General features: G+C 49.3%; 1 protein-coding gene across 1 annotated transcript; it reads right to left on the reverse strand.

Annotated features, from left to right (window-relative positions):
- Positions 1-1,523: 1,523 nt before the first annotated feature.
- On the reverse strand, positions 1,524-24,421 carry Lrrc38 (leucine rich repeat containing 38). The gene is given in 5 exon segments (XM_042055281.1): positions 1,524-1,777; positions 21,067-21,754; positions 21,757-22,336; positions 23,045-23,327; positions 24,418-24,421. Coding segments are annotated over 5 exon segments (1,809 nt in total).
- Between the last annotated feature and the right edge of the window lie 583 nt (positions 24,422-25,004).

Consider the following 25,004-nt stretch of genomic DNA (forward strand, 5'->3'; position numbering starts at 1 on the left):
TTTAAAGTCAGGGTTTCACTATGTAGTGAGTGACCACTGGCTGGCCTGGGCGCATGGAGCCCTATCTACTTCCTTAAACTAGGAGTTTTGCCTGTTTCAGCCTCTTGAGTGCTGGGATTAAAGGCATGTGGCCTCACATCTATTTTTGTTGTTGTTGTTTTATTTTGTTTAAGGAACACTTTGTTGGTACAAGGCAACCTGCTCATTGACCTCCTGGTTTCTGGGAGAGTTCCCCAAAATTTCTTCAGCGGACAGGTCTAAGACCATACCAACACAGAAGATGACTCAGCTATTGGCTAAGGTGGGACTCTGGAGGGGGAACAAATACCCTGAGGGTACTACAGAGGAAAGAATGACACATCAAAGCGGCCATCACAACTTGACACAATGATTGTCTGTCCTCTGCAAGGTGTTACCTCTTAGGATAAGGACTGGAGTCTAGGCGATGCCAACACACATTTTCCCAACCTACTTACCAACAGACTACAAGTGCCCTTTGACAGAGTTCACGCTTTTATTTCTTGCTAACACTTCATCTAAATCTGGTGTCTTAGTCTCCTTGAACTGCTATTACCAAAAAACCACAAGCACAAGGGTCTATAAATAACTAACATTTATTTCTCACAGTTCTGGAGGCCAGAGGTTGGAGGCCAGGGTGCCAATACATTTGAGTTCCTGTGAGAGACCACTTCCTGGTTCACAGATGGCTGTCCTCTCACGGGGTCCTCACCTGGAAGAAGGAGCAGGAAGGTCTTTAGAGTTTGTGTTATAAGGGCACTAACTGCACTCAGTATGAATCCATTCTCATGACCCAGTCACATCCAAGGGCTCTCTTCAAAGCACCCTGAAGGAGTGGATCCCCAAAACACCCCCAGCCACTTCTTGTGAACCTCTGCCTCGGGTATCTTAGCCCAGCTCAGTGTTGCTGGCTTCAAATCATCTTACATCATCACGCTGGGTATTGGTGTCAATGCAGCAATGACGGGGAGACACAGACATTGTCTATTGCGTGTATGTTTGATTGTTCTTGGTCTAACATCCCAAAGCTGCCGGGACCTTTTATAGAGGAAAAGAATTCCTGCTCCCGTGGAGAATGAGCTGAGCTTGAATCTCCACCGAGAGCTCCGCTGTCTTTTAAGAGGAAGGTGATTCATGGTCCAGAGTGCAGCTCGTAATAAGAATGGTCCAAACGCCTCTGAGGTCACAAGCTGTAAGCTCTCACTTCAGCCTGGGGAAGTTGTAAAGCTGTAAGCCATGAAGCCTGACTTGATTATCTTCACACACATGAATGCCCCAGCCTGGGAGGTGGGCTCTGCTCAGGAATGAATCTCTCCATCCTTCCTGCATCTCTACTCTGTTGATTCTATGCTCTGGGATCGACTGTCCCAGCGGGTGCATCTAGGCAAGCGCCTGCCCTTTCACTGCCTGGAGTGATGCGATGCTTCTGTCTTCAGCATCTCTGTCTCCCTTGGAGAGGTACCACTAGCTTGGGTGTGGGAAAGCAAAGAGCAGGAAGAGGTGGCTCAGTCATCCTCGTCGTCATCCTCATCATCCGTGTCCTTGTTAGGGGCGCACCTCTGGAAACACTGCACCACGGTGGCCAGGAAGAAGCTGGAGATGATGGCAGCGATGGACACGGCCACCCCCGAGAAGATGATGATGACCAGATCTGTGAGGGACAGGCTGAACTTACACTCGCTAAAACTGGCTTCGGACAACTCGCGCAGGGCCACCCTCCGGTCCTCCATGGGCAGTGAGCACTGGATGGCATCGAGGCCTGAGGAGAGACAGAATGAGAGAGAGAGGGTTAGGCTGCAGCCCCCAACTGTAGTACCTCCCAGAAGGAAATCTCACAGCACTTCCTCTCACAGCACTTCCTGTGGTAACTTAACATCCCAGGTTCACATCTAGGCTTGAGAGCCCAGGCATTCGGCTCTGGAGACGTCCTCTTGTCTCTGGATAGGTTTGTAAGGTGTGCTTTTTTCTGGGGAGAAAATGGGAGACATCATTTTGACAGGAAACTGAGCGACCACCAATCCTTGCTTACTTTTGGTGTCTTTTCAGTCTCAGGAAAGCCTCTCTCGTTCTCTGTTTCAGTGTTTCCGAGCAGCAGAGCTTAGCCTCAGCCCTTTCCCAACATCATCTGAGAGTCAGCTGTCTTCCAACTTTGTTAATTAGCCCTCTTGGGTCCAGAAAAGAGCAATCTCACTCATTGTCCAGTGCCCCAAACTAGCCTTGGGGTTCTTACCAGTGACCCCTTCTTCTCCAGCTCAGAACAGAAAATGGAGAAAGAATATTTGAACTTCCTCCCTCCCTCAGTCTGGGCCCAAACTTTACACATCCACAGCCACCCCACCCATTCATTCCTCCATGGGAACAGTTGCCTAGCAACCACGCTGCACTCTCTCCTCTCCCTAAATTGCTGTAGTTGCTTGGGAGTCTCAAGGATTTAGATGACCAAGAACTCTTTGTTTTTTGTTTGTTTGCTTTGCTTTGCTTTGCTTTTTTAGGCAAGGTTTCACTGCATAGCCCCTGACGGCCTAGAACCCACTTTGTAAACCAGGTTGTCTTGAGTCTCACAGAGATCCACCTGCCTCTGCTTCCTAAATGCTGGGATTAAAGGGACATGTATAATATAATTACTGACACATTAATTATATAAATTAATAGAATTAACTTGCTATTCCTATCTATACATTTACTGCACAATGATTCTGTCCACCCCACTGCTTCAATTCACAGGGTGTGTGTGTGTGTGTGTGTCTGTGTGTGTGTGTGTGTGTGTGTGTGTGTGTGTTTACATGTGGTGCCCTTGGAGGCCAAAGCATTGGATCATCTACAACTGCTAGACACAGGTGCTGGGACTAGAACTCAGATCCTCTGAGAGAGTAAGCAGTACACGCTTGGAACTGCTGAGGCATCTCTCCAGCTCCTAGTTAGCTAGTTTTTGAAACAGAGATTCATTATATACTTGAGGCTGATCTGGAACTCATTATGTAAGCCCAGGCCTCAGCCTCCCAAGTGCTGGAAGTACAGGAATGAGACACCATGTCCATCTTCACAATGGACTTTTTTACTCTTTTCTTTCTTTTACCATCCCTCCTTTCCTACCTCTCTGTCCTTTACTTCCCTTCCACCTTTCCTCTCTCTCTCTCTCTCTCTCTCTCTCTCTCTCTCTCTCTCTCTCTCTCTCTGTCTCCCTCCCTCTCCCTCTCCCTCTCTCTGTCTCTCTAGTGCTGAGGATAGAATCCAGGGCCTTGCTCATCCTGGGCAAGCACAGTACCTTTGAGCTACATCCCAAAGCCCTTGACTGTTTCTTAAGCTACAACTTCAGGGCTGGGATGTAGCTCAGTAGGCAGAGTGGTTTGGTTTGGTTTCTATTCCGGTATGGCATGGTGCATGCCTATAACACTAAACCAGCTAAGCCAGCATTGGCCACATGGAATCTCGTCTGAAAACCAAAACAAAATAAAACATGGGACTGAAGAGATAGCTCAGTGGTTAAGGGTACTTGCTACTCTTCCGGAGGAAGAATTTGGTTCCTAGCATGTGTGTCAGATGACTCCCAGCTCCTATAATTCCAGCTCCAGGAAACTGATGCTCACTTCTGGCCTCTTCACACATATGCACCCACACACACACATGCACACACACACACACACACACACACACACACACACACGCACATGAAATTTTAAAATTAAGCATTCTTTTTTTAAAAAAATAAAACTTCTCCCTACTTATTCTGAGCATCTGAAAAGCATTTGGGCCAAATTAGGAAAACTTTAAGATGTCCATAGCAGGGCTCCCTTGCAGACATCTATTTTTTTCAGGGCTAAAAATCAGTCAACCTGCCTCCTCTTGATAGCTACTCACTAGCCAAAGATACCCTGAAAACCAGGAAGAAAGAGTCCTGCCCGAGGCCTGAGCATGGGCTCTAACAGCCACAGGATGTGCAGCCCTCAAGCTCACAGCAGGTTACAGCTCAGCTAATCAGTGGCCCAGCCGTACACCCGCATCACGCACGCGCACGCACCTCTGAGCCCATTCTTCCCAGGCTGCAGCTCCCAGAGTCAGTTCTGATCTCCACAATGCTCTTTGTGCCTGGAGATTAGCCTTGGCATTTTCCACAAAGCAACGTTTTTAGAAAATGCCATTTCACATTTCTCTGTGGCTGGAAGAAAAGGACTTGTTCGGGAAAACACCACCTAACCCACCAGGAGTGGAGGCTAGGCCTGCGCTCAGCTGTGATAAGACACCCTGACTTAATGGCTTTCCCAAGTTCACAGAGGGCAGACAAACAAGAGGAGCTGGACAAAGACGGTCGGCTGGATGGACAGGGCCAGGCAGAAGAGGGCGGAGGTCTGTCCCTAGAGCCATCTGCTGCAGCACCCGTGACTGGTGCAGGGCTCTGATGTTGGGGTCTGTGGCTTCGGGGTTCCCTTTCCTTTTTAACAGTATTCTGCCATAAACTGGTTTCTCAACCTGGCACTGTTTTGCTTGGGGTTTGAATGCTGTTGTTTGTTTGACAGTTTTATATATGTATATAACACATTTAATCGTTTTCACACACATACCCTTTCCCATCTCATCCCCCACCACCTCCAGATCCTTTCTTCTCAGCAAGTGCCCCACCTATTCCCATGTCTTCTTTTTGGTGTGTGGTCCACAACATTAATTAGGGCTGTGGTGGATTGACTGACTGACTGACTGACTGATTGACTGATTGATTTAAAGTCATGAGGTGTGTGTGTGTGTGTGTGTGTGTGGAGAGAGAGAGAGAGAGAGAGAGAGAGAGCAGATCTGATCTCCTGGAGCTGGAGTTACAGGCAGTTGTGAATTGTCTGATGTGAGGGCTGGGGATTGAACTCTGGTCCCCTGGAAGAGCAATACACTCTCTTGCCCAGTGAACTGTCTTTCAAGCATCTTGGGTTTTGTTTTTGAGACAGTCTTACGTAGCCCAGACTAGCCTTGAACACATATGCAGCCAAGAATGACCTTGAACTTCCAATTCACCTGTTTCCACCTCTGGACGTGCTAAGATTACAGGCATGCCCCACCATGCCTGGTTTATCTGGTGCTGAGGATTGAACCCAGAACTTGCTGCATGCTAGACAAGCACTCTAGCAACTGAGCTGCATCCTAACTCCCAACCCCAGGACTATTGACACGTGGGAGAGGACTCTTGTCCTTGGCTTGAGCCATGTGCTTTAAGATTTTTAACATTCCATCTTATTTACAGGAGATGCCAGCAGCACCCCAGCAAGGGGGGGCAGTTCAAAGTGTCCCCAGGAGCCAGGTGTGTTTGCATTGTCAGCACTTGGAAAGCAAAGTCATGAGGATTAGAAGTTTAAGGCCAGTCTCAGCTGTACACTAAGAACTATTTGAAATCCTGACTGAAGCAAGTAAACAAACAGAAAAATACCTCATCTAAGTGTCTTTGCAACCATTTGAATGTAGTAATTATATATAATGTCTTTGATTTCTTTTTTAGATTTGTATTTGTTTTTATTTTGTTTTTCCTGCATGTATATCTGTGCACCATGCCATGCCATGCCTTTGGAGGTCATAAGGGGGCATCAAATCTCCTGGAACTGGAACGATGGATGGGTTGTGAGCTAACACACGGGTGCTGGGAACTAGACCCAGGTCCTCTGCCAGAACAGTCAGTGCTCTTAACCTCTAAATCATCTCCCCAACATCACCTCGTATGGTTTCTGAAACACTAACCAGAAACATTTTGGGGAGAAAAGGGCTTATTTGGCTTCCAGGTTATAGTCCATCATCGGAGGAGTCAAGACAGGAACTCAAGCAAGAACATAAAGGCAGGAACTGAAGCTGAGGCCGTGGAGGGGTGCTGCTTACTGGCTTGCTTCCCATGGCTTCCTCAGTCTGTTTTCTCATACAGCCTAGGACCACCAGTCCAGGGGTAGCACTGTCCACAGTAGGCTGGGCCCCAATCATTTATCAACCAAGAAAATACCCTAAAGTCATGCCCATAGGCTAATCTGATGGAGGCATTTTCTTTCTTTCTTTCTTTCTTTCTTTCTTTCTTTCTTTCTTTCTTTCTTTTTCTTTCTTGGTTTTTTTGAGACAGGGTTTTTCTGTAACTTTGGAGCCTGTCCTGGAACTAGCTCTGTAGATCAGGCTGGTCTCGAACTCACAGAATTCTGCCTGCCTCTGCCTGCTGAGTGACTGGAGGTATTTTCTAATGAGATTTCTTTTTCCCAGCTGATTCTAGCTTGTGTCAAGTTGACACACACTTAACCAGGACAAGTAACCGTTAGACGAGCCACTCGCCCCTAAGAGCCCACACGTGGGTATACCTGACTCCCCGTGACTCTCTGAGCATATGCTCTCAGCTGTGTCTGTCTGTCCTTCTGAGCTGCCTTCTCTTCTAACCCCCACACCTGAACCTATATTAAAATATCTTTAATAAAATCTCCAAATCAACTTCATAAACTGGCCAGTCCTAAATTCTTTCCTGTGTTGAGTCAAAAATCCTGGCTTTGCCTGACTGGGGATCCCTAAAAGCCTGGGAGAAGTTCTGCTGGTACCTGCGAATGACAATGGGGGGACTGTGTCTCCTGCGCCCCAACTGACAATTCCACAGGGCGTGGACCCTCATCATTTCCTCATAGCTGCCCCAGTAACTACCCACAAACAGGGGCGCCCAAACTAATTGCAGTTGATTATGGTGGCTCACACCTGTAATCCCAGGGTACTTAGGAAACTGAGGCAGGAGAATCAAAAGTTAGAAGCTAGCCTGAGCTACACGTCTCAAAACAGCGTAAAAAACAAAAAAGGCGCCAGGCGGTGGTGGCGCACGCCTTTAATCCCAGCACTCAGGAGGCAGAGGCAGGCGGATCTCTGTGAGTTCGAGACCAGCCTGGTCTACAAGAGCTGGTTCCAGGACAGACTCTAAAGCTGCAGAGAAACCCTGTCTCGAAAAACCAAAAAAAAAAAAAAGAAAGAAAGAAAAAGGCTGGGGGTATAGCTCAGAAGCAGAACTCTTCCTGCCTGGCATGCGCAAGGCCTGTGTTCAATTCCCAGGACCACACACATAACAAATAAAAAAGGTTCATTCTGGGGCAGAGGTGAATACCGAGCATCATGACACACAAATGAAGTCACCGCACTCTGGAGGCTGAGGGGAGGCAGGAAAGGTCAAGACTGAGGCTAGCCTGAGCTACAGAATATAAGAACTTGTCTACACAGAGAGGGAGCAGGTACGCTCTCAAAGCTATGGAGGTCAGAATCAGGGCTACCTCTGAAGACCCTAGGAGAGAGGCTGCCTGTCCTTGGCTTGTCGCTTTCTTCTCTAACCTGTCTTCCCAGGATCTTCTGCTCTATGTTGCTGTCTTTCAGATATTTCTTGGCCCCTCTCCTACAAGGATAATTGTCATTGGAGTGAGGTAGTCCCCCTGCCCAGTCCCTTCAACCAAGGAGGGCCTCATCTCCAGATTCCTAGTTAATTACAGCCGCAAAGTCTCTTCTAAATGAGGTCACTATGACAGGAGAGTCTGGCTCCATCCTGGCCATAGCCTTTGGAGGTCTCAATTCAGCACCCTACCAGTACCATCTATGGAACAGTCCCCACTCCCACCCCCACTTCCTTTTGTCTCCACCCATGATTCTTTGAGGGCAACCACCACTGAGTGTGCTTTGGCTCAGCTTTCTTGAAACCACTCAGGACTGAGAAGATAAGACAGCAAGCATGTGGAACTGAGTTCAAACCCTAGAGTGCACGTTTAAAAAGCCAGGTGTGGTGTCGTGTGTCTGGAACCCCAGCCCCACTTGATGAGTTCCAGCCTGTCTCAAAAAAACAAGATGGATGGTGTGCTGGTTGCTTTCTGTCAACTTGACACAGACCGGAGACACCTGGAAGAGGGCAACTTCAGTTGAGGAATTGCCTCCATCGAATTGGCCTGAGGCATATCTGTGGAACATTTCCTTGATTGGTGGTTGGTGTGGGGGGGGGGGGGGAGGGGGTCCAGCTCATCGTGGATGGTGCTGCCTCTGGGCATGTGGTTCTGGGCTGAGTAGGAAAGCAGGGTGACAGCCAGATGGTGGTGGCCCACATCTTTAATCCTGACAGGTGGATCTCTGAGTTCGAGGCCAGCCTGATCTACAGAGAGAGTTCCAGGGCAGACAGGGCCTGGATATACATTGAAACCCTTTTTTTTAAAAAAAAAAAAAAAAAAAAAAAAAAAAAAAGGAAGGAGGAAGGAAGGAAGAAAGCAGGCTGAGCAAGCCATGGGGAACAAGCCAGTAAGTGGTGTCCTCTGAAATCTCCTTCAGTTCCTGCCTTGGTTTCCCCTGGTGAGACTGTAACCTGAAAACCAAATAAATCCTTTCCTCCCCAAACAGGATTTAGTTAGAGTCTCATCACAGCCATAGAAACCAGACTAGGACAGATGTCAATTAAGAAATGATAACTAAGGCCATCCTTTGTTCTACACACCCACCCACACACACCTGCACATACAAACACATGTACACAAACACACACATGCACTCACGCATGGCCTCTCCCAGCCAGTAGGTGGCACATGACCACAATGGGCTCTGTGCCAGGACAACACAAACTCAATAGCTCAAAGGAAAGTGGAGCCCACTTAATCCAGCCGCCCCTCCTACTGCCCCTACCAGTGGGGTTTGACTCTCCAAACCCCCAGAGCCATCTTCCTTTCACTATGGTTTGTTGAGGTTTTGGTTATTTTTGAGACAGGGTCTTACTATGTAGCTAACGTTGGCTTCCCACGCAGTTCTCCTACCTCTACCTCCATCGTATCTGTCCACCACATGCAGTTTACGGTGCCAGCGGTGGAACCCAGGGCTTTCTGCATGCTGTACAAGCACTCTGGCAGCTGAGCTGCATCCCTGTCCTGAGTCCGCTTCTTCAGCGCTAAGGATGGGCTGGCATCCTTCCGTTGATAACCTTCCCTTTGCTCAGTCAGGGCTGGTTTCTCTTTTTATGCTCACTGGTCCTGGGATGGGTTGTGGGAAATGGAATTCAAGGATGCGTTAGCCCCTGTTCTGACAGCTACTGCCTCACAACCACATATGATCTACGGCTGCCCAGATGTCCTGCAAAACCTCCAGCTCAGAGGCACATGCAGCCAGGAGGGCCATAGGAAAGGTGCCCATGCAGATCACCTCTCCTGGGGTGACTTCCCAGTGGGCAGCTTATATGACCTCCTGACCTCTGCCTTGTAGTGGCTCTCCCTCTGCTCATTCATCCACCAGCCAGCTCAATCTTGTTCTGGCCTATCTTCTCTCTTGGGATAGCTGTCGCACTCCTGCGAGTGGCTGGGGTCCTTCTCCCACCCACACCCCAGGCTCCATCCTCTTGAATGATGACTTCTCCCCACAGCTGACACCTGAGTGGCGAGGGTGACAAACTGCCATCCTAGAAATAGACAGTGACACAGCAGATGGTGGATTGAGATTAATCTCTCAAGCCTGGCCCGGCCCCTTGCCAAAGACCAGGCTGGGCTGAGATCTCTCAGGGGGCCTTTCTCCAGCTCTGGCCTCCTGAGAGCTTCTCAATCCAATTGGCTACAGGCTCTCCTAAGCACTTCTGTTGTTAAAGATAGGTTTCTGCTTTCCTGATTCCGCTTATTAGGCAAAACCGGCATACACATCGAGACACCAGCAATAAAGGCGCAGAAGGCAGAGGCAAGAACTCATAAATCCGATTTGCACAATGGTTTAGCTGTTCCTAGGTCCTCTTCTAGGTATAAGCACACACAAATTTGTCTGAAAGAAATTATCTTCAGAACCATGTTTGGTGACCGTATTGGAAATGTCTTTCCATTCACCAAATACAACAGCCCACTTCTGGGCATTTGTCTCACTGTCTCCCAGGCTGGTATCAAACTCCTGGCCTCAAGAGATTCTCCGACTTCCACCTCCTGAATCTTGGTACTATAGACTAAAATACACTTTGGAAGCTAGAGAATGGTTAAATGAGCTTGCCATGTAAGTACACCGAGCTGGGTTTGAATTTCCAGGGTTTATTTTTTTTTTCAAAAGGTAGGTGAGGCTGTTCACGGCCACATGCATACCTGTAAGACCAGTGCTATATGAGACAGAGACAGGCAAATGCCTAGGGTTTGCTGGCTGCCAGGCTAGCCCTAGGTTCTGTGAGAGACCCTGTCTAAAAGAAATAGGTGGACCATGACATCAGATGTACTCTGGCCTCTGAATGTACTTTTTAGCAAGGGTGCATACGCTGCGAGTGTATAATACACGCTCACATATATCACATGGAGAGACACACAAAAATACACACTTAATGGCTGCAGGCTATTTATGGTAGAGGAGTCATGATCTTCTTCTCAGATGATTCTAGGATTGTTTTTTTTTTCTCCTATTAAAATTTCATTACACTTTATTTTGTGTTTTGGGCGGAGGGTGCTTAAAACAACACACTTGCGGAGGTCAGAGGACAAGAACAGGAATCCGTTCTCTCCTTTCACCTTTTCCCACATAGCAAACTCAGGTCACCAGGCCCGGCAGCAATTGTTCTTACCAGTTGAGCCATCTCTCCAGCGCTGGCTAGTCACCTATGCATCATCATCAACCTGACAGGTTGTAGAAAAGAATGTCACTGAGAGATTTTGTATTACTCTGGTCACCAGTTGAGCTGCATGCTGTATTGTGCAATCAGAGGCCAAGACCTGTGATGTAGCTCTTGTCTGTGTTCCGGAAGTGTCAGAGGCCTTAGGGACAAGGTAGACTTGGGGAAGGGGTGTGGCAGAGGCAGCCCGTCCCTCTCACTCCTCACCTGCAGCTACAACTCTGGGGCAGAGGTAGGTTGTCCTCCCACACCTTGGAGGGAGTCACAGCTTGCTCTCCCACAAAGCTATTCTATAAACGTACTTCTTCTCCTTGCCTCTCACTGGGCTAAAGGGGGCACACCCTGTGCTGGCAAAAGCCCCATCTTCGCTTTACTCTGCCTGCCTCATAGAACTTTTAAGGGGGGGACAAAACACCTCAAAAACAAAAAAACAACAAATAAAATGCTCAGAAAAATAGTAGTTTGGGGCCTTCCACATCCCTAGGCAGGCTTTCAGCAGCTCTGTCTTCTCAAGCAGCACATAGTGGAAGATCAGATGTGTGAGAAGATATTTTCTTCAATGCCTGAACTTCCCTCCCTCCCCTGCCCCCCCCCTTATATTATAGATGAAGGGTCTAGGGAAATCAGACAGCTTGCCTAAGGTCACTGTGATGATGGCTAATCTTGAGGGCGGGCACTGCAGTTGAAGAATCTGGCTCCATCAGATTGGCCACATGTGGGCATGTGTGTAGGGACATTTTCTTGATTGCTAACTGATGAAAGAGGACCCGGCCACTGTGCTCAGTACTGTCCCTAGGCTGGTGGGCCTGGAAACCAGCCAGTAAGTAGTATTCCTCCATGGTTTCTGCATCAAATCCTGTCCTGCTTGGGTTACTACTCTGAATTCCTTCAACGATGGGCTGTGGCCTGTGAGGTGAGTTCCAACTCTTATTTCCCTCTGCCTTTGACCTGTAAGATGAAATCAATCCCTTCTCCCCAAGTTGGCTTCATAGTATTTATTACAGCAATAGAAAGCTAAATAAGGCAGTCACCCAGACTCTGGCCTGGATCCCAAGTCTTCTGACACCTATTCTCTGTCACCCTGAACATCTGGAGAAGGTGTATGTGCTATGGCCACAGCTGGAGTTATTCCGTGCCACAGAGGAATGCTGCCTAAGGAGTCCTGTGAGGCTCGTTCTTGCTCTGGGGTGCCCAGGAGCACGGGCTCTAATTTCCCATAGTGCTAACTTTTGTTTTCTACTGCCACTTTCATTAAATATCCACTATCGCACGGGGGACAATTCCCAATTATCCTCACTGTCTCAGCCGGCAGACACTCCGTCTGATTAAATAATAAGCTGATTTTGTGGAGAGAAGGACATGGGGCAACTTCGGGTCAAGGGCTCATACTGGGGCATCCTGGCATCATGTAGCCACACTCCTATATCTCTCAAACATAAACTGTACCCGTGAAATGCCCACTGCCCAGTCCCTGGCCACCCCATTCTCCTTCCTCTTCTGCGAATTTCACCACCTTGTTCCTCCACAAATATGGAGCTAACTGTATAGGATTTGCCTTAGTTAGGGTTCTTATTGCTGTGATGAAGCACCATGACCAAAAGCAACTAGGGGAGGAAAGGGTTTATTTTATTCACGGTTCCATATAACAGGTCATCATCAAAGCACTGTGGGCGGGAACTCAAACAGGGCTGGAAACTGGAAGCAGGAGCCAATATGCAGAAGCCATGGAGGGGTGCTGCTTACTGGCTTACTCTCCATGGCTTGCTCAGCCTGTTTTCTTATAGTGCCCAGGTCCACCAGCCCAGAGATGGCCCCACCCAAAATGGGCTGGGCCCTCCCACATTAATTCACAAATAAGAAAATGGTTTATAGCCTATCCCCTGATCTCATGGAGGCATTTTCTCAGTTGAGGCTTCCTCCTGTCAGATATTTCTAACTTGTCAAGTTGGCATAAAAATAGCCAGCACAGAACTTATTGTTTTGTGTCTAATTTATTTCCTTTTTTTTTTTTTTTTTTTTTTTTTTTTTGGTTTGGTTAGTTGCTTTGTTTGTTTGAGGGTTTTTTTTTCCACTTTTTTTTTGAGACAGGGTTTCTCTGTGGCTTTGGAGCCTTCCTAGAATTAGCTCTTGTAGACCAGGCTAGCCTCAAACTCACAAATATCCACCTGCCTCTGCCTCTGCCTCTGCCTCTGCCTCTGCCTCCAGAATGCTGGGATTAACACCACTTGGCTTGCTTTGGTTTTCTGAGACAGGATCTCACTATATAGTTCTGGCTGTTCTGGAACTCATTATGTAGACCAGACCGGCCTTGATCTCACAGAGATTCATTTATCTCTTCCTCCTGAGTGTTGGGATTAAAGGTGTACACCATAATACCATCTAAAAAATTTTTTTAGCATAGAACTTTAATAGTAAAAGGATTTCAGCCAGGCATGCCTTTAATCCCAGCACTCAGGAGGCAGAAGCAGCTGGATCTCTGTGAGTTCGAGGCCAGCCTGTTCTGCAAAGTGAGTTCCAGGATAGCTAGGGCTATATATACAGAAAAACCATGTTAAAAAATAAAAATAAAAAAGTGTTTTGGTTGTTTAACTTATATTTTATGTGTATGAGTTTTTGCCTATGTGTTTGCAAGAGCATCATGAGTGTGTAATGTACTTGGGGGCCAGAAGACGTTGGAGCTACTGGAATTACAGATGGTTGCGAGCCACCATGTGGGTGCTGGTAACTAGACTCAGGTCCTCTGCAAGAGCAGCCAGTGCTTTTTAGCTGCTGAGCCACCTCTCAGACCTCCGGGGATTTTTGTTTGTTTGTTTGCTTTGGGGTGGGTTGTCTTTAAGTTTTATCATCATTATGTAATATGTATCTGCTCCTCCACCCATGACTGCTAAGTGAAGCTTATTATTTTTATAATCAGGAGAAGAAAACTGCTTTTATTTTATTTTTAGAAGAAGAGAGTCACCTTGGAGCTGTCTAAGAGGAAATACCCTGTGACTTTCAGGCAAGCTTTGGCTCTTTTTTCCATCTGGATGACAGTAATCTCCATTCACTTGCCCAAGGCGAGACTGCTTGACGTCAGAAAATCGAAGCAGTTTCTGGGGCTCAGGATGGGCTCCCCTATTGGTCCTGAGTTGAGCCAGGTAGCAAACTGGGTTAAGTGATATGGTACAGGGGTTGAATAAGCACCTTGTCTGCCATAGCACCCTCTCATGGAAGGATTCTGCCCACAGAAGTGCCCACTGGGGTTCCCAGCCATCGAGAGCCGGGACATTCCAGGCAGTTCTGCTGGGTTCTCTCTAGTAGGCTTTCCCGGCAGAGACCATGGCTAGGCAGAGTCAAGTCACTTTTGCTTAGCTCTGCCACATCTACCCTCCTCCCAGCCCACACCCTACTTCTCCAAGTGTCAAGGTCATAAGACAATAGACTCAAGCATCCCCCTGTCTAGTACTGAGGGTTGTGACCTTTGAGGACACAGGAACACGGCTAGAAAAGGAAGGCTCAAGAAGAGGCCTGGCCAAATCAGCCTCTGTAATGAGATCTATTGGCTCCTTTCCCAACATCTGTTCTCTCAGGCCTGATGTAGACTGTGCCACCTGCTCCGTGCACCTCCAAAGCCAGGCATACAGTCCTGCATCTGCCAGTTCTATCTCTCAGTCCAGCGACCATCATTCCACCATGGCTCCAGGACCAAGGCGAGGGAGCACATGTGAACAGGCCTTCTGTGATGGCATCTCAGGCTGCTGTGCACATGTCCACACAGGGCGTGCCCAACCTCATGAAAATATTTGCATAGCCAGGCATAGTGGTATACGAAGAGGCATAGACACGTGGATCTCTGCGAATTCAAGGCCAGCCTAGTCTACACAGCAAGTTCCAAGCTAGCCAGAGTTACATGGGGAGACTTTGTCTCAAAACCAACCAAACAAACAAACAAATAGATAAATAAATAAATGGAATGGAAAAGGAACATTCATGAATACACACACACCTTTTTTTTTAACCCACAGACTTTTCATTTGGAAATGGCTCTCCAGGTCTAACACCAATACACTTGATTGCAGAAGAAATTTCTTAGGCCTAGAGACAGTAGGTGATTTAGGTCACATCTCTATGCTGAAGAGTTTTTATGTCAACTTGACACACACTAAAGTCATCAGAGAGGAGGGAACCTCAATTTAAAAAATGCCTCTGCATCTAGGAACACACTCTTTTTGGAGGGATACTTTGTTCAGCCTAATGGCGGGGGGGGGGGGTGGGAGGCCTTGGTCTTGCCTGGAAGGGAAGTGTCAGACTTTGTTAACTCCCCATGGGAAGCCTTACCCTTTCTGAGGAGTGGATGGAGAGGTGGGGTAGGGGAAAGGTGGAGAAGAGGGAGGAGGAAAGGGAGTGGGAACAGGGATAGCCATGTAAAATGAGAAAAGATTGTATTTAAAAAATTCTTAATAAAAGAAAGGAAAAAGAAGAAGAAAATGCCTTCATAAGATCAGACTATTGATTGGTACCTTTGCTAAGGGTCACCTTGAACTACTGCTGCTCCAGGGCAGTATTCAGGAGTCAGCACCAGGGCTGAAGACATCAAGACTAAAATCAAGAACTACAAAACTGTCCTCTTTGACAGCCACTTCCCAAATCAGAACCAGACCAAGAACTGCTGGCTGAACTATCTGGACTTCCACCATTGCGAGAAGGCAATGACCGCAGAGCGGGATGTACGTGTGTGTGTGTGTGTGTGTGTGTGTGTGTGTGTGTAGAGAATTAGGTCGGTACAATAAATAACCAGGCTAGCTCAAGAATAACAGCTATAATTTAATGGTTAAAGAGTCACACTATAAGAGTGTGAGGTCCGACTTACAATCGGTCCCGCAGGCACTGGGCAGAGAGAGAGCGTGCACCTGGATCTCCCAGTTTTTCCTCCTGGGGTCCAGGTCGCCACTCCCCAATTAGCTGTGATTCGTTAACAGAGTTTCCCCATGAGGGGGTGATGTTTCCATGTGTGAGTGATACCAGCGTGTATACAAGTCCCTCTGCCCCGTATCATGGGTCTCAGCTTGGGATGATGGCAGAGCAAAAGGCAAATTTTCTGGGAAGATCTGACCTGGCTCTACCCTCCTCTCTTCTGTTCACCGTCCTCTCCTCATACAGTAAAGGGAGGGGGCCTGGGTATATGATGGTCCCTACCCTGAGACCCTGAATCATGATGCAACACCTAATAAAAATTCACTGAAAAGTTTAAAAAAAAATCAGACTGTCAGCAAACCTGAAGGGCATTTTCTCAATCAATGATTGATGTGGAATCATTATGGGTGGTGCCATCCATGGGCTGGTCCTTAGTTCCAAGAGAAAGCAGGCTGAGCAAGCCCTGGGGAAGAAGCCAGTTAGCAGCATTCTCGACAGGCTCTGCACTGGCTTCTGCCTCCAGGTTCCTGCCCTGACTTCCTTTGATGATAAACAGTCATGTGGAAATGTAAGCCAAATCATTCCTCCCTAAATTGCTTCTGGCCATGGTGTTTCAACAGAGCAATAGTAACTTAAGACAGTCACCCAGCTGCAAACTACAGAGCCAGGGAGCAAAGGCTTCCCCCGAAGCAGTTATTAGGCTTCTGTGTAGGAAAGCCTCAAAGGGGGCTCATACAGAACAGATCATGGCCTTCTCCCCTGGCGCTTATTCAAGAAGCCTGGGGACCTAGGGATCCGCAGGAAGTTCCCAGGTTGCTCTAAGATTAGGCTGTCTACCTGCCAGGCCTATGTGAAGGAAGCTCTGACGAAGGGAAAAGCACAGCATTTGTGACAAAGGTGTCATTACCAGTGATGCTTCTTGGCCTCGCTACCCTGGCTGGCCACCTGAGTGATTTCCAAAGTCTCTCTGGCTTCCAGGTGTGCGGTACTTTCTCCCCATGTCCCTCCCTACCTGGGAGCCCGGTATCTCGTGGGGAACCACCAGAATAGGTACAGAATCTAGGACTAGACAGAAGAAGCAGCCTGGTGACACCCAGGAACTGGGGACTGAACCGGGAAGGACAGTGCCCCTTCCCATGTCTCTCAGAAGGATGGGACATGCCGTGAGGGACCCCAGAGTGCCAGGTTGTCTCAGTCACTAACTATTCAGCCCTATGCCAGCCAATCCATCCTGGTAACTGCTTTGTTTCTTGGTGGGAAAACTGTTGGGGAGGTGTCCACCGGACACAGATGTTAAGTAAGAGGCTTAGAAATGACAAAGAGGTTTATAACTATGGGCAGCATGGTCGGGATGCCAGAGAGCTGGGCATGGAGATGAATGCTGGGGATCCTAGAACTTGAGGGGCTGAGGCAGGAGAATCATGAGTTCCAGGCCAGCCTAGGCTGCACAGCAAGACCCTCCTGCAAACACCAGCAAATCAAAGGGAGCACGGGGGATGGCAAGGTGGCTTCGTGGGTAAAGGCACCTGTCGCCAAGCTTGATAACCTGAGTTCTACCCCCGTGACCCACATAGAAGAGAGCAAACTCTGAGAAGTTGTCCATTGACCTCCACATTCACACTTTGACACACATATGCCACCACTCCCGACTAAATAAATAAAATTAAATGAAAACACAGATATAGGATGCCCAGTTAGGCCTGGATTTCATTTAAAAGACAAATAACATTTTATATAAATACTAAATATGTCATATTACATTAAATAGGTATAGCGTACTTGGTCTTCATATCTTTAGGAATAACATACTTATATTAAGAAGCGATTTATCATTGATTTGAAATTCAACACTAATTGGGCATCCTAGAATTTCCGCTTGGCTTGTCGTTTGCTAGTTTGTTTTGCTTTCTGTTACCTGGCCACGGGTACTGCTGGCCTCCCTTGCCCTCTCCCTTCAGCAGGGCAGGTTCTTCTCTGCCCTTAGGCCCAGTGAAAGAGCCTGTCCTGTCCCTGTCTCCCTTCCGCACTCCTCTCCTGGGAACTTGCTTTGAGGCTCAAAACTCCCCATCCCTGTGTGGCCACCAGGGGAGGTTCACCTGACAGACAACATATTTTTTACTACTGTTTGAGACAGTCAAGGTCACAAGGAAAAAACTCGGCCCTGGTCCTGTTGGAGGAGGGGGCAGAGGTACAGAGAGCAATACTAGAGGATGCCCTCTGCTCAGGTCTGGTGGTTCTCTTTCTGGGAAGAGGCAGAGTTTGTTCTTACAAGGCATGGCACTTGTACCCTAGGGCAGCCTGATTTGGAGAAAGTTGGTGGTCAGGATGGCTGAGGAACTAGGAGTCAGGAGGAAGCATCTTCCAGCCTTGTTTTCGTGAGTGTGGTCTCTCTGCATGCATGCCTCCGCTGCAGTGGGGCAGTCTAGACAACACCACCATTTAAAAAGTCACTGTTCCGAGCCTCCCGGGAACCTCGCCTAGCAGGGTACTATCATTTACAGATGAGGTAAGTGTGTTACAAAGATTGGGGATGTCACTCAATGGTAGAGCACTTGGCACTGCAAACATACACACACACACACACACACACTTCAGTGCCCCAACTGGGCCTTGGAGATTTGACCTTGGCCTTCATGAAAGACATAGACTGGAAAGGAGGTGGGGGTGGAGAATAGAGGGGAGACCACATAACGGATACCAAGGAGAAATAAACCCTAGCGTTCTACAGCACAGGCAGCTTTTCTTATTTAATTACTTATTATTTATTGTGTGTGTATGTGCAGTGTACATGTGTATCCAGGTACACATGTACATGTGAAGTGCGCAGATGGATGGGGGCCAGAGGTCATGAGTTTTCCTCAAGTTCTCTCCATCTCTTTTTAAGTATCCTTTGAAAATTTTGGTTCTATTTTTAATTATGTTTCTACAGGTCTGCAATGGAGAGGCTGTGTGTGCCGTATGAGTGCAGTACCCAGCGAGTCAAGAAGAGGTTGTTGGATCTCCTGGAGGTGGAATCATCCCGGGTGCTGGGACCTGGACTCTGATCCTCTATAAGATATAAGAGCAGTAAGTTCGCTTAACCATTGAGCCATCTCTCGAGCCTCCTCTACTATCTTTTTCTTTTCCATTTTAAGAGTGTCTCCCACTGAGCCTGGAGGTTCCTGATGCAGCTAGATTGGCTGCTCAGTGAACTCCTGGCATCTATTTGTCTCTGCCCATCCGACCTTAGACACACACCATCATGCCTGATTTTTACACGTATGCTTGGGGATCGGAGCTCAGGGCCTCATGCTTGTGTGGCAGCGCTTTATAAACTGAGCCATGTCTAGTCCCCATATCAACACACTTATATTTAATTAAGACCAGGAGGAGTCTGCACGAGGCCAGAACAAAGAAACGATCAACGGTTAATGGGATAGAAATGGTAAGCTCCTCTTATTTGATAGCTATATATCACGTACATGAATTAAATTATCACATGATGTGCCCCTTTAATATACACAATTACCATGTACCAATTAAAGTTTGAAGAGCTGTCAAGTATGATAAAGGAGAGAGTGGAAATTAACCCCTCTTAAGCCTCCACAGCACACTGGGCATCATTGTTCCCTCCCAGCAGGAAGGAGGACAACATCCACATCTTGATTTCAGAAGCAGGGAAACTGAGGCTGGGGAAGGTCAGGGACTCATCCAAAATCGCAAACCCGAGTCCAGATCAGAGCTTGAGTCTTGCACTCACCCTCCTTGCTTCTGGCTCACTTCGGGGACACTGTTCTGGCCACACTCTGTAGGCAGCTGCACAGAGACTGGAGCTGCCCTTGGCTCTGTGCCCCAGAAGGTGCCTTCCAGCTGTCACCCTCCTCTCCTGGCTGGATGAGACTGGTCTTCCTCTCCTCCCTGCCCTACCCCAGGACCCTTACCCGTCTTCTGTTCAGTGCCTGTCCATTCTCCCCAGCCTCCTGTGTCCACCTGCTGCCCATTTTCTCCCATGGATGATGGATGTTGGAAGAGAAACAGCTCCCCTTGCTCTGGGGTTACACCCTCATTACTGTGTTTTGGATTTTGACAACACATGAAGAAGGACCTTAAGTGACTTACCTACTCAGAGTCCCCAGGACATTAAAGCAAAACCCATGACTTCAGACTCTGACCCAAGGCACTGTGGAGGTCTCAGAGGTCAAGCCAACTAGTCAAGAGACAACGGAGCCAAGGCACAGAAGCATTGAAAGCCCACTCAAGGCCCCAGCTACCCAAGGCAACCCTGGAGACAGAACCCAAGCTCCTGCCCCCAACTGGAAGACAATGGGAGCCCCATAGTCGACACACAGTCAGGTAACTGAGAAGCAGTCCACCAAGAGGGGAGCAACCACAGAAAAAGTGACCCTCTCCCCAGAGAAGGCTTTATCAGGACATTCCTGTCATTCAGAATATCCTGCAGATCTAGGGAGCCGGGCAGGAGAAGGGCATCACTCAAACCTGGGGATGCTGCAGCTTGCAGGCTAGATCTTTTATGAACTGTTCACATAGGAGAGGTATTGGGGAGAGAAAGTGTCCTCTTGTCACAGGAGTAACCTCAGGGCCTCGGGGTGTGTGCTTATGACCCTGTGGGGTGGACAAGTAGCCACGGGAATTCCATACACCAAGGAACAAACAGTGTTTCCGAGTTCTCAACTTTAGTCCGAAGACTAAAGGGAAGCTCACAGCTAGGCCACCTTTTGTAATGTGTGCTATACAGGACTGCAGACAATTTCACCAAAATTTAGAGACTCTCCGGAGGTGGGTTCTGGTCTGAGAGGTCAATTTGGTCCAGTGCTCAAAGGCTCATGAGTAGAAGGGTGAACTCTACCCAAGGTATGGCTATCATCTGCCATCAGTCCTGGCGTGCACTCCAACAAATGCTGGGGTCCCTGACGGTCTCAACTCTGCCTTTACCTCCTTCATGCTGTGTTTCTAGAGCCCTGGTGTTCCCATCAGCCATTTGGGTGTGAGAAAGCAGGAGGGGCAGCAGGAAAGCAGGGGAGGTACCCACCCAAAAGATTTCTGTCCCACAATTCCACACCTAGGTTGCCTTTGTCCTAGCCGGGAATTTTCTTCAGAGATGTACTGGAGAGTCAAGGGGATCCGGGAACAGAAGGACCAGGCTAGAATCTGTGCAGCTAGACCACGTTCAGGACTGACCAGCTCCTCTCCATCCCTGGGTTCTGGGAATGGTATTGTGTCCCACACAGCACGGGGTTTTCCCATTAGGAGGGACCTGTACATGGATCACACCCACCTGTCCTAGGACCCAAAGAGGATGTGGATCACAATGATGGAGAAAAGGCGGATCCTGAATCTGGGTAGGAGGTGAAGAAGAAAGGTAGAAACTTGGGAGAGTTCCAGATGGGTTCTTTGACATTTTCTATGTCAACATATCCGGGAGACGTTCAGGTGTCTGATCTTGTGGAGTTACACCTATAGCGATTCTCATTCAGGGCACTTGTTACTGAGTCCCCAAAGCGAGGTCACGAACATCCAAACCATGCTGGACTCTCCCATCTCCTTCCCTACACTACCCAGCCCTGGCTTCTAGCCACCCTCTGGCTCACCTTTGGGCAGTTTGGATGCGTTCTCTTGAATCCATGAGAAGAGGTGGGCGAAGTCACAGTCGCATAGCCAGGGGTTCCCATCCAGGCGCACAGTGCGCAGCGCCGGCAGTGCATCCAGAGCCGCCACGTTGAGGCTGCGCAGGTTATTGTCGTTGAGTTCCAGCACCTGCAGCGACTCCAGGCTCTCGAAGGCGGCCTCGTGCACACCGGCCAGGTGGTTGTTGGCCAGGCTCAGCTTGACCAGCCGCCCCGCCGAACGGAAGGCGCCGGCGCCCAGCTGAGTGAGGTTGTTGTAGCTCAGGTCCAGGAAGGCCAGCTTCGCCGAGCCGCTGAATGTGCCCTCCTCCAGCGAGCGCAGGGAGTTGTTCCTGAAATCAAGATAGACCAGGTCTCCGTGGAAGATAAAGAAGTCCTCGGGGATCTGCTGGATTCGGTTGCCGGCCACAAGCAGCTTGCGCACGTCCAGGGGGAAGGGATCGGGCACGCTGGGCAGCCCGCGATCACGGCAGTCCACGGTGTGGGGGTCGGTGCAGGCACAGCCCGCGGGGCACGCGCGACCCAGCCCGAGAAGCATCAAGAGGCTACCGAGCCCCAGCGCCGCAGCGGCACCGGTGGGGCGGCAGGGGACAGAGCAGAGACTCATGGCCCCGGGGACTCCGGAGGACACGGCTCGTGGGGCGAAGCAGGCGTAGCGGGGCCCTGGCTGTGGGGCGCCTGGAGCCCTGGGGCAGCGGCGCGGGGCGGGGAGAATGCTCCCGGGCGCGCGGGGGCGATGAGAGTGTGGCGGGGACAGAACGACCTGGGGTGTCCGGGCAGCGGGGAGGGAGGAGGCAGAGGAGAGGCGCTGGGCGCCGAATTCACCCGCACAGGAAATTGACCCTCTGGAACATTCCAAGGCATAGGTGGTGATCACGGAGGGAGCCCAGCGAGACCCCACTCGGGCGGGGAAGTAGAACCTGTCGCACGGACCTGGCCAGCGGTGTTCAAGACTAAGTTCGGTGACCGATCCCTGGAGCGATTTTCATAGGGCGTGTCTGGGGCATGCGCCCGCAGCGCCACCCTAGTCTCTGCCAAAGGGGCCCCTGTCACTCTAGCTCCAAGTCCTGGACAATGCCCGCAGGCTGTCAAGTCCCCGTCTGGGGTTGTGAATCTGAGGTACGGGCTAGGCTCCAGGACGGCTGGGCTTCCCTCCTTCCTCCCACCTGCCTTTGGCCCACCTCCTTCTGGAGAAGGGTGTGAGCCTGGCGGGTAGCGGCCAGTTCTGATGTGACTGGAAAGATGACCCGGGCCAGTCAGCGTTTTCCATTCTGGTCCTGAGCTTGGGGATGGAACTGATTATCCTCCCAGCGTGGATCTACTGGGACTCTGAGCAAGGCTCAAGCAAGAGGCATTGGGGCAGTTTGGAAGGGAGTTGGGAGGTGGGTGACCTGGGACCAGAGCCTCTTAGGCCCCCTGAACTCTTGTGGAACTATCTGTGAAATGGGGAGGGTAGCTGAGGACTAAGGAAGGTCAGAAGCAGAGTTCGGGAGTTACCAACTCTTTCTGTTCCCCATCATTTTGATACCCGAGGAAAGTGATCAGGTCAGAGAGATGGCAAGGCTTAGAGCTCCACAGAGGTGAGGTTGATCTCAGACAGTGGCAGAATTCCTACCCTTGTCATTCCTCAAGTCACCCTCCCCACCCGGGCTTTGACTCTTTTCCTTCGGAAAGCCCCCACGGAGCTACAAGGGAATTGCCCCACAGGTGGCTATTTTAATCCCAATACCCTGGGACTGAAAAGCTCAGCCCCTGGCCCAAAATAACTCAGGGAACAGCTGTCCACTACATGCCCCCCCATGGCCTCTGCCCCAGCCCTAGCTCTGCAGGGGATTGGTGGAGCCAGTTATTCCGAAGCTCCAGAGCTAAGTCTGGATATATTTTTCCCAGTTTGGAAGGGAGTTGGATGACCTCTTTTTCCAGTTTGGAATCCAATTGGTACCTCTGAGCCAGGGATCCGGCAATCAAGCCTTTGGGATGGAGCCAAGGGCCCAAGAGGATAATGCTTGCTTGAGTTCCAGGAGAGGCTGAGTATTGGGTCCTCTCAGTAGCTCCTCCCCCTGCACACACCCATGTCACCAAGCCAGACCTACAGTCTTGTATCCCCACTCTCTCTGAAGGTCCCAGAATGCCCTTACAATCCCCTGGTTCAGGGGGCTCTGCCTCTTTTGGGATGGGAAAGATCTGGGTAGATGAAGGTGCCTTAGCTACACTGGTGGTGTGCTCTTGAAGATGCAAGCAGGCCGCCAGAGTAAGCGCATGCCACTACCCGATAGTCCGCAAGAGCCCCCTGAAAAGAGAGATGCTGCCCCCTTCCGCATCAGGTTATGTTTCGACTGTTCTCACCAGGGCTGAGCAATACCGCGGTCTCCGTTGGAGCTCTGAGCATTTTTTTTTGTCTCAGGACACCTGGTTGACTGGGATGCCATTTTGCCCTCCCTTGTAAATGAGGGTCTAAGTGTGCACAGGTGTCTTCCTGCCAAGGGAGCTGACTGGCTGCAGCTCTGCACTGTGAGACAGATCCCCATCTCTCCCCACCCCCAACCCCCACCCCATCTGATCATGGGCCTACTACTGACCACAGAGTTATAGGGCAGGTTCCTTTGTCTTTCTGAAACCTCCCAGACCTTTTCTGTTAAAATTTAGCCTGGTGAGAAGTGGGCTCTTATCTAGAAAAAGGACACCAAGGGTAAAAAAAAAAAAACATGGCACTCACTCACGGGTGACTTTGATCAACAAAAACAGTATTTTCTACCCAATACATGTACAGTATTTAGCCAATGAATGCCCACAAAACAGGCCAGGCTTGATAGCAAAATAATGCAGGGGGCTTCCGGAAACAAAACAGCTGAGAAAGGCCTCTCCATAGCTGTGACTCCCGTGTCCTGAAATGAAGAGGAAATGCTTCCTCTACCCTTGCGCAGACAGCACGAGGGCATGAGGGGAATTATTTGCACGCAACGTGACTTGGAAAATGTTGCAGAAGTCATGCATGGAAAAGTGGCCACAAATCTCCCTGTCGGGAACTCCTTGCTTCCTGCTTTGACTGTCTCCCAAAAGTCCCTGGGATCTGAATCTAACTCATGTTTTGTTTTTGTTTTTGAATTAATATCAGCACGGCATGGTTGAGGATCAGGAGGTCCCCCGAGCTCCAGGACTCTCGTTCCTTGGGGAAAGGAAAGCTTTGCCACCCCTGTTATTTCTTCCCCTTGCAAGAAACAGAAAGCCGTGACCTCAGCAAGGTCGTTCTGTGAGTCAGAGATACGAGCTGGAAATAGAACACAGGCACTGTGGGTCCACACCTGTGCCACTCACCCATGCTGGCTTCACCCACTTGGGACGAAACCTCTTAGGGAGAGGTCAAAGTGCAGGTAAAGAGGCCTGGAGAAGCTTCCAGAGCATCTGCCTGCCAGAAATGCTCCTGTGTTCATTCTCAAAGGCAACATGTCATGATTCCTATTCAAGAGACTCTAGATGGGATATAAAATACCCAATGTATCCTGATGAATGTTTTTTTAAAAAAAAAAAAATCCTGAGGTTCAGGTCATCGAGATGGCTCAGTGGGTAAAGGTGCTTCCGATGAACTGAGCTTGATCCCCGGGACCCACATGGTGGAAGGAGAGCGACCTCCAACTGCGCCCACACACATACCTGTACTCATACACCCTGGCACACGAAATGTTGAAAGAATGGTTGGCTCCCCTGGAACTAGAGTTACAGATGGTTGTGAGCCATCATGTGGGTGCTAGGAATCAAACCTGGATCCTCCAGAAGAGCAGCCAGTGCTCTTAACTCCCGAGTCATCTCTCCAGCTCCAAATAAATATAAATTTTAGGGTTCTATTCTGCCTGCCCATCCTCCCTTTCTCCACTTCAAAAATCCTCAGGACTTCCCGTGCTTTC

Source organism: Arvicola amphibius, chromosome 6, assembly GCF_903992535.2.
Source record: "Arvicola amphibius chromosome 6, mArvAmp1.2, whole genome shotgun sequence".
Classification (NCBI taxonomy): domain Eukaryota; kingdom Metazoa; phylum Chordata; class Mammalia; order Rodentia; family Cricetidae; genus Arvicola; species Arvicola amphibius.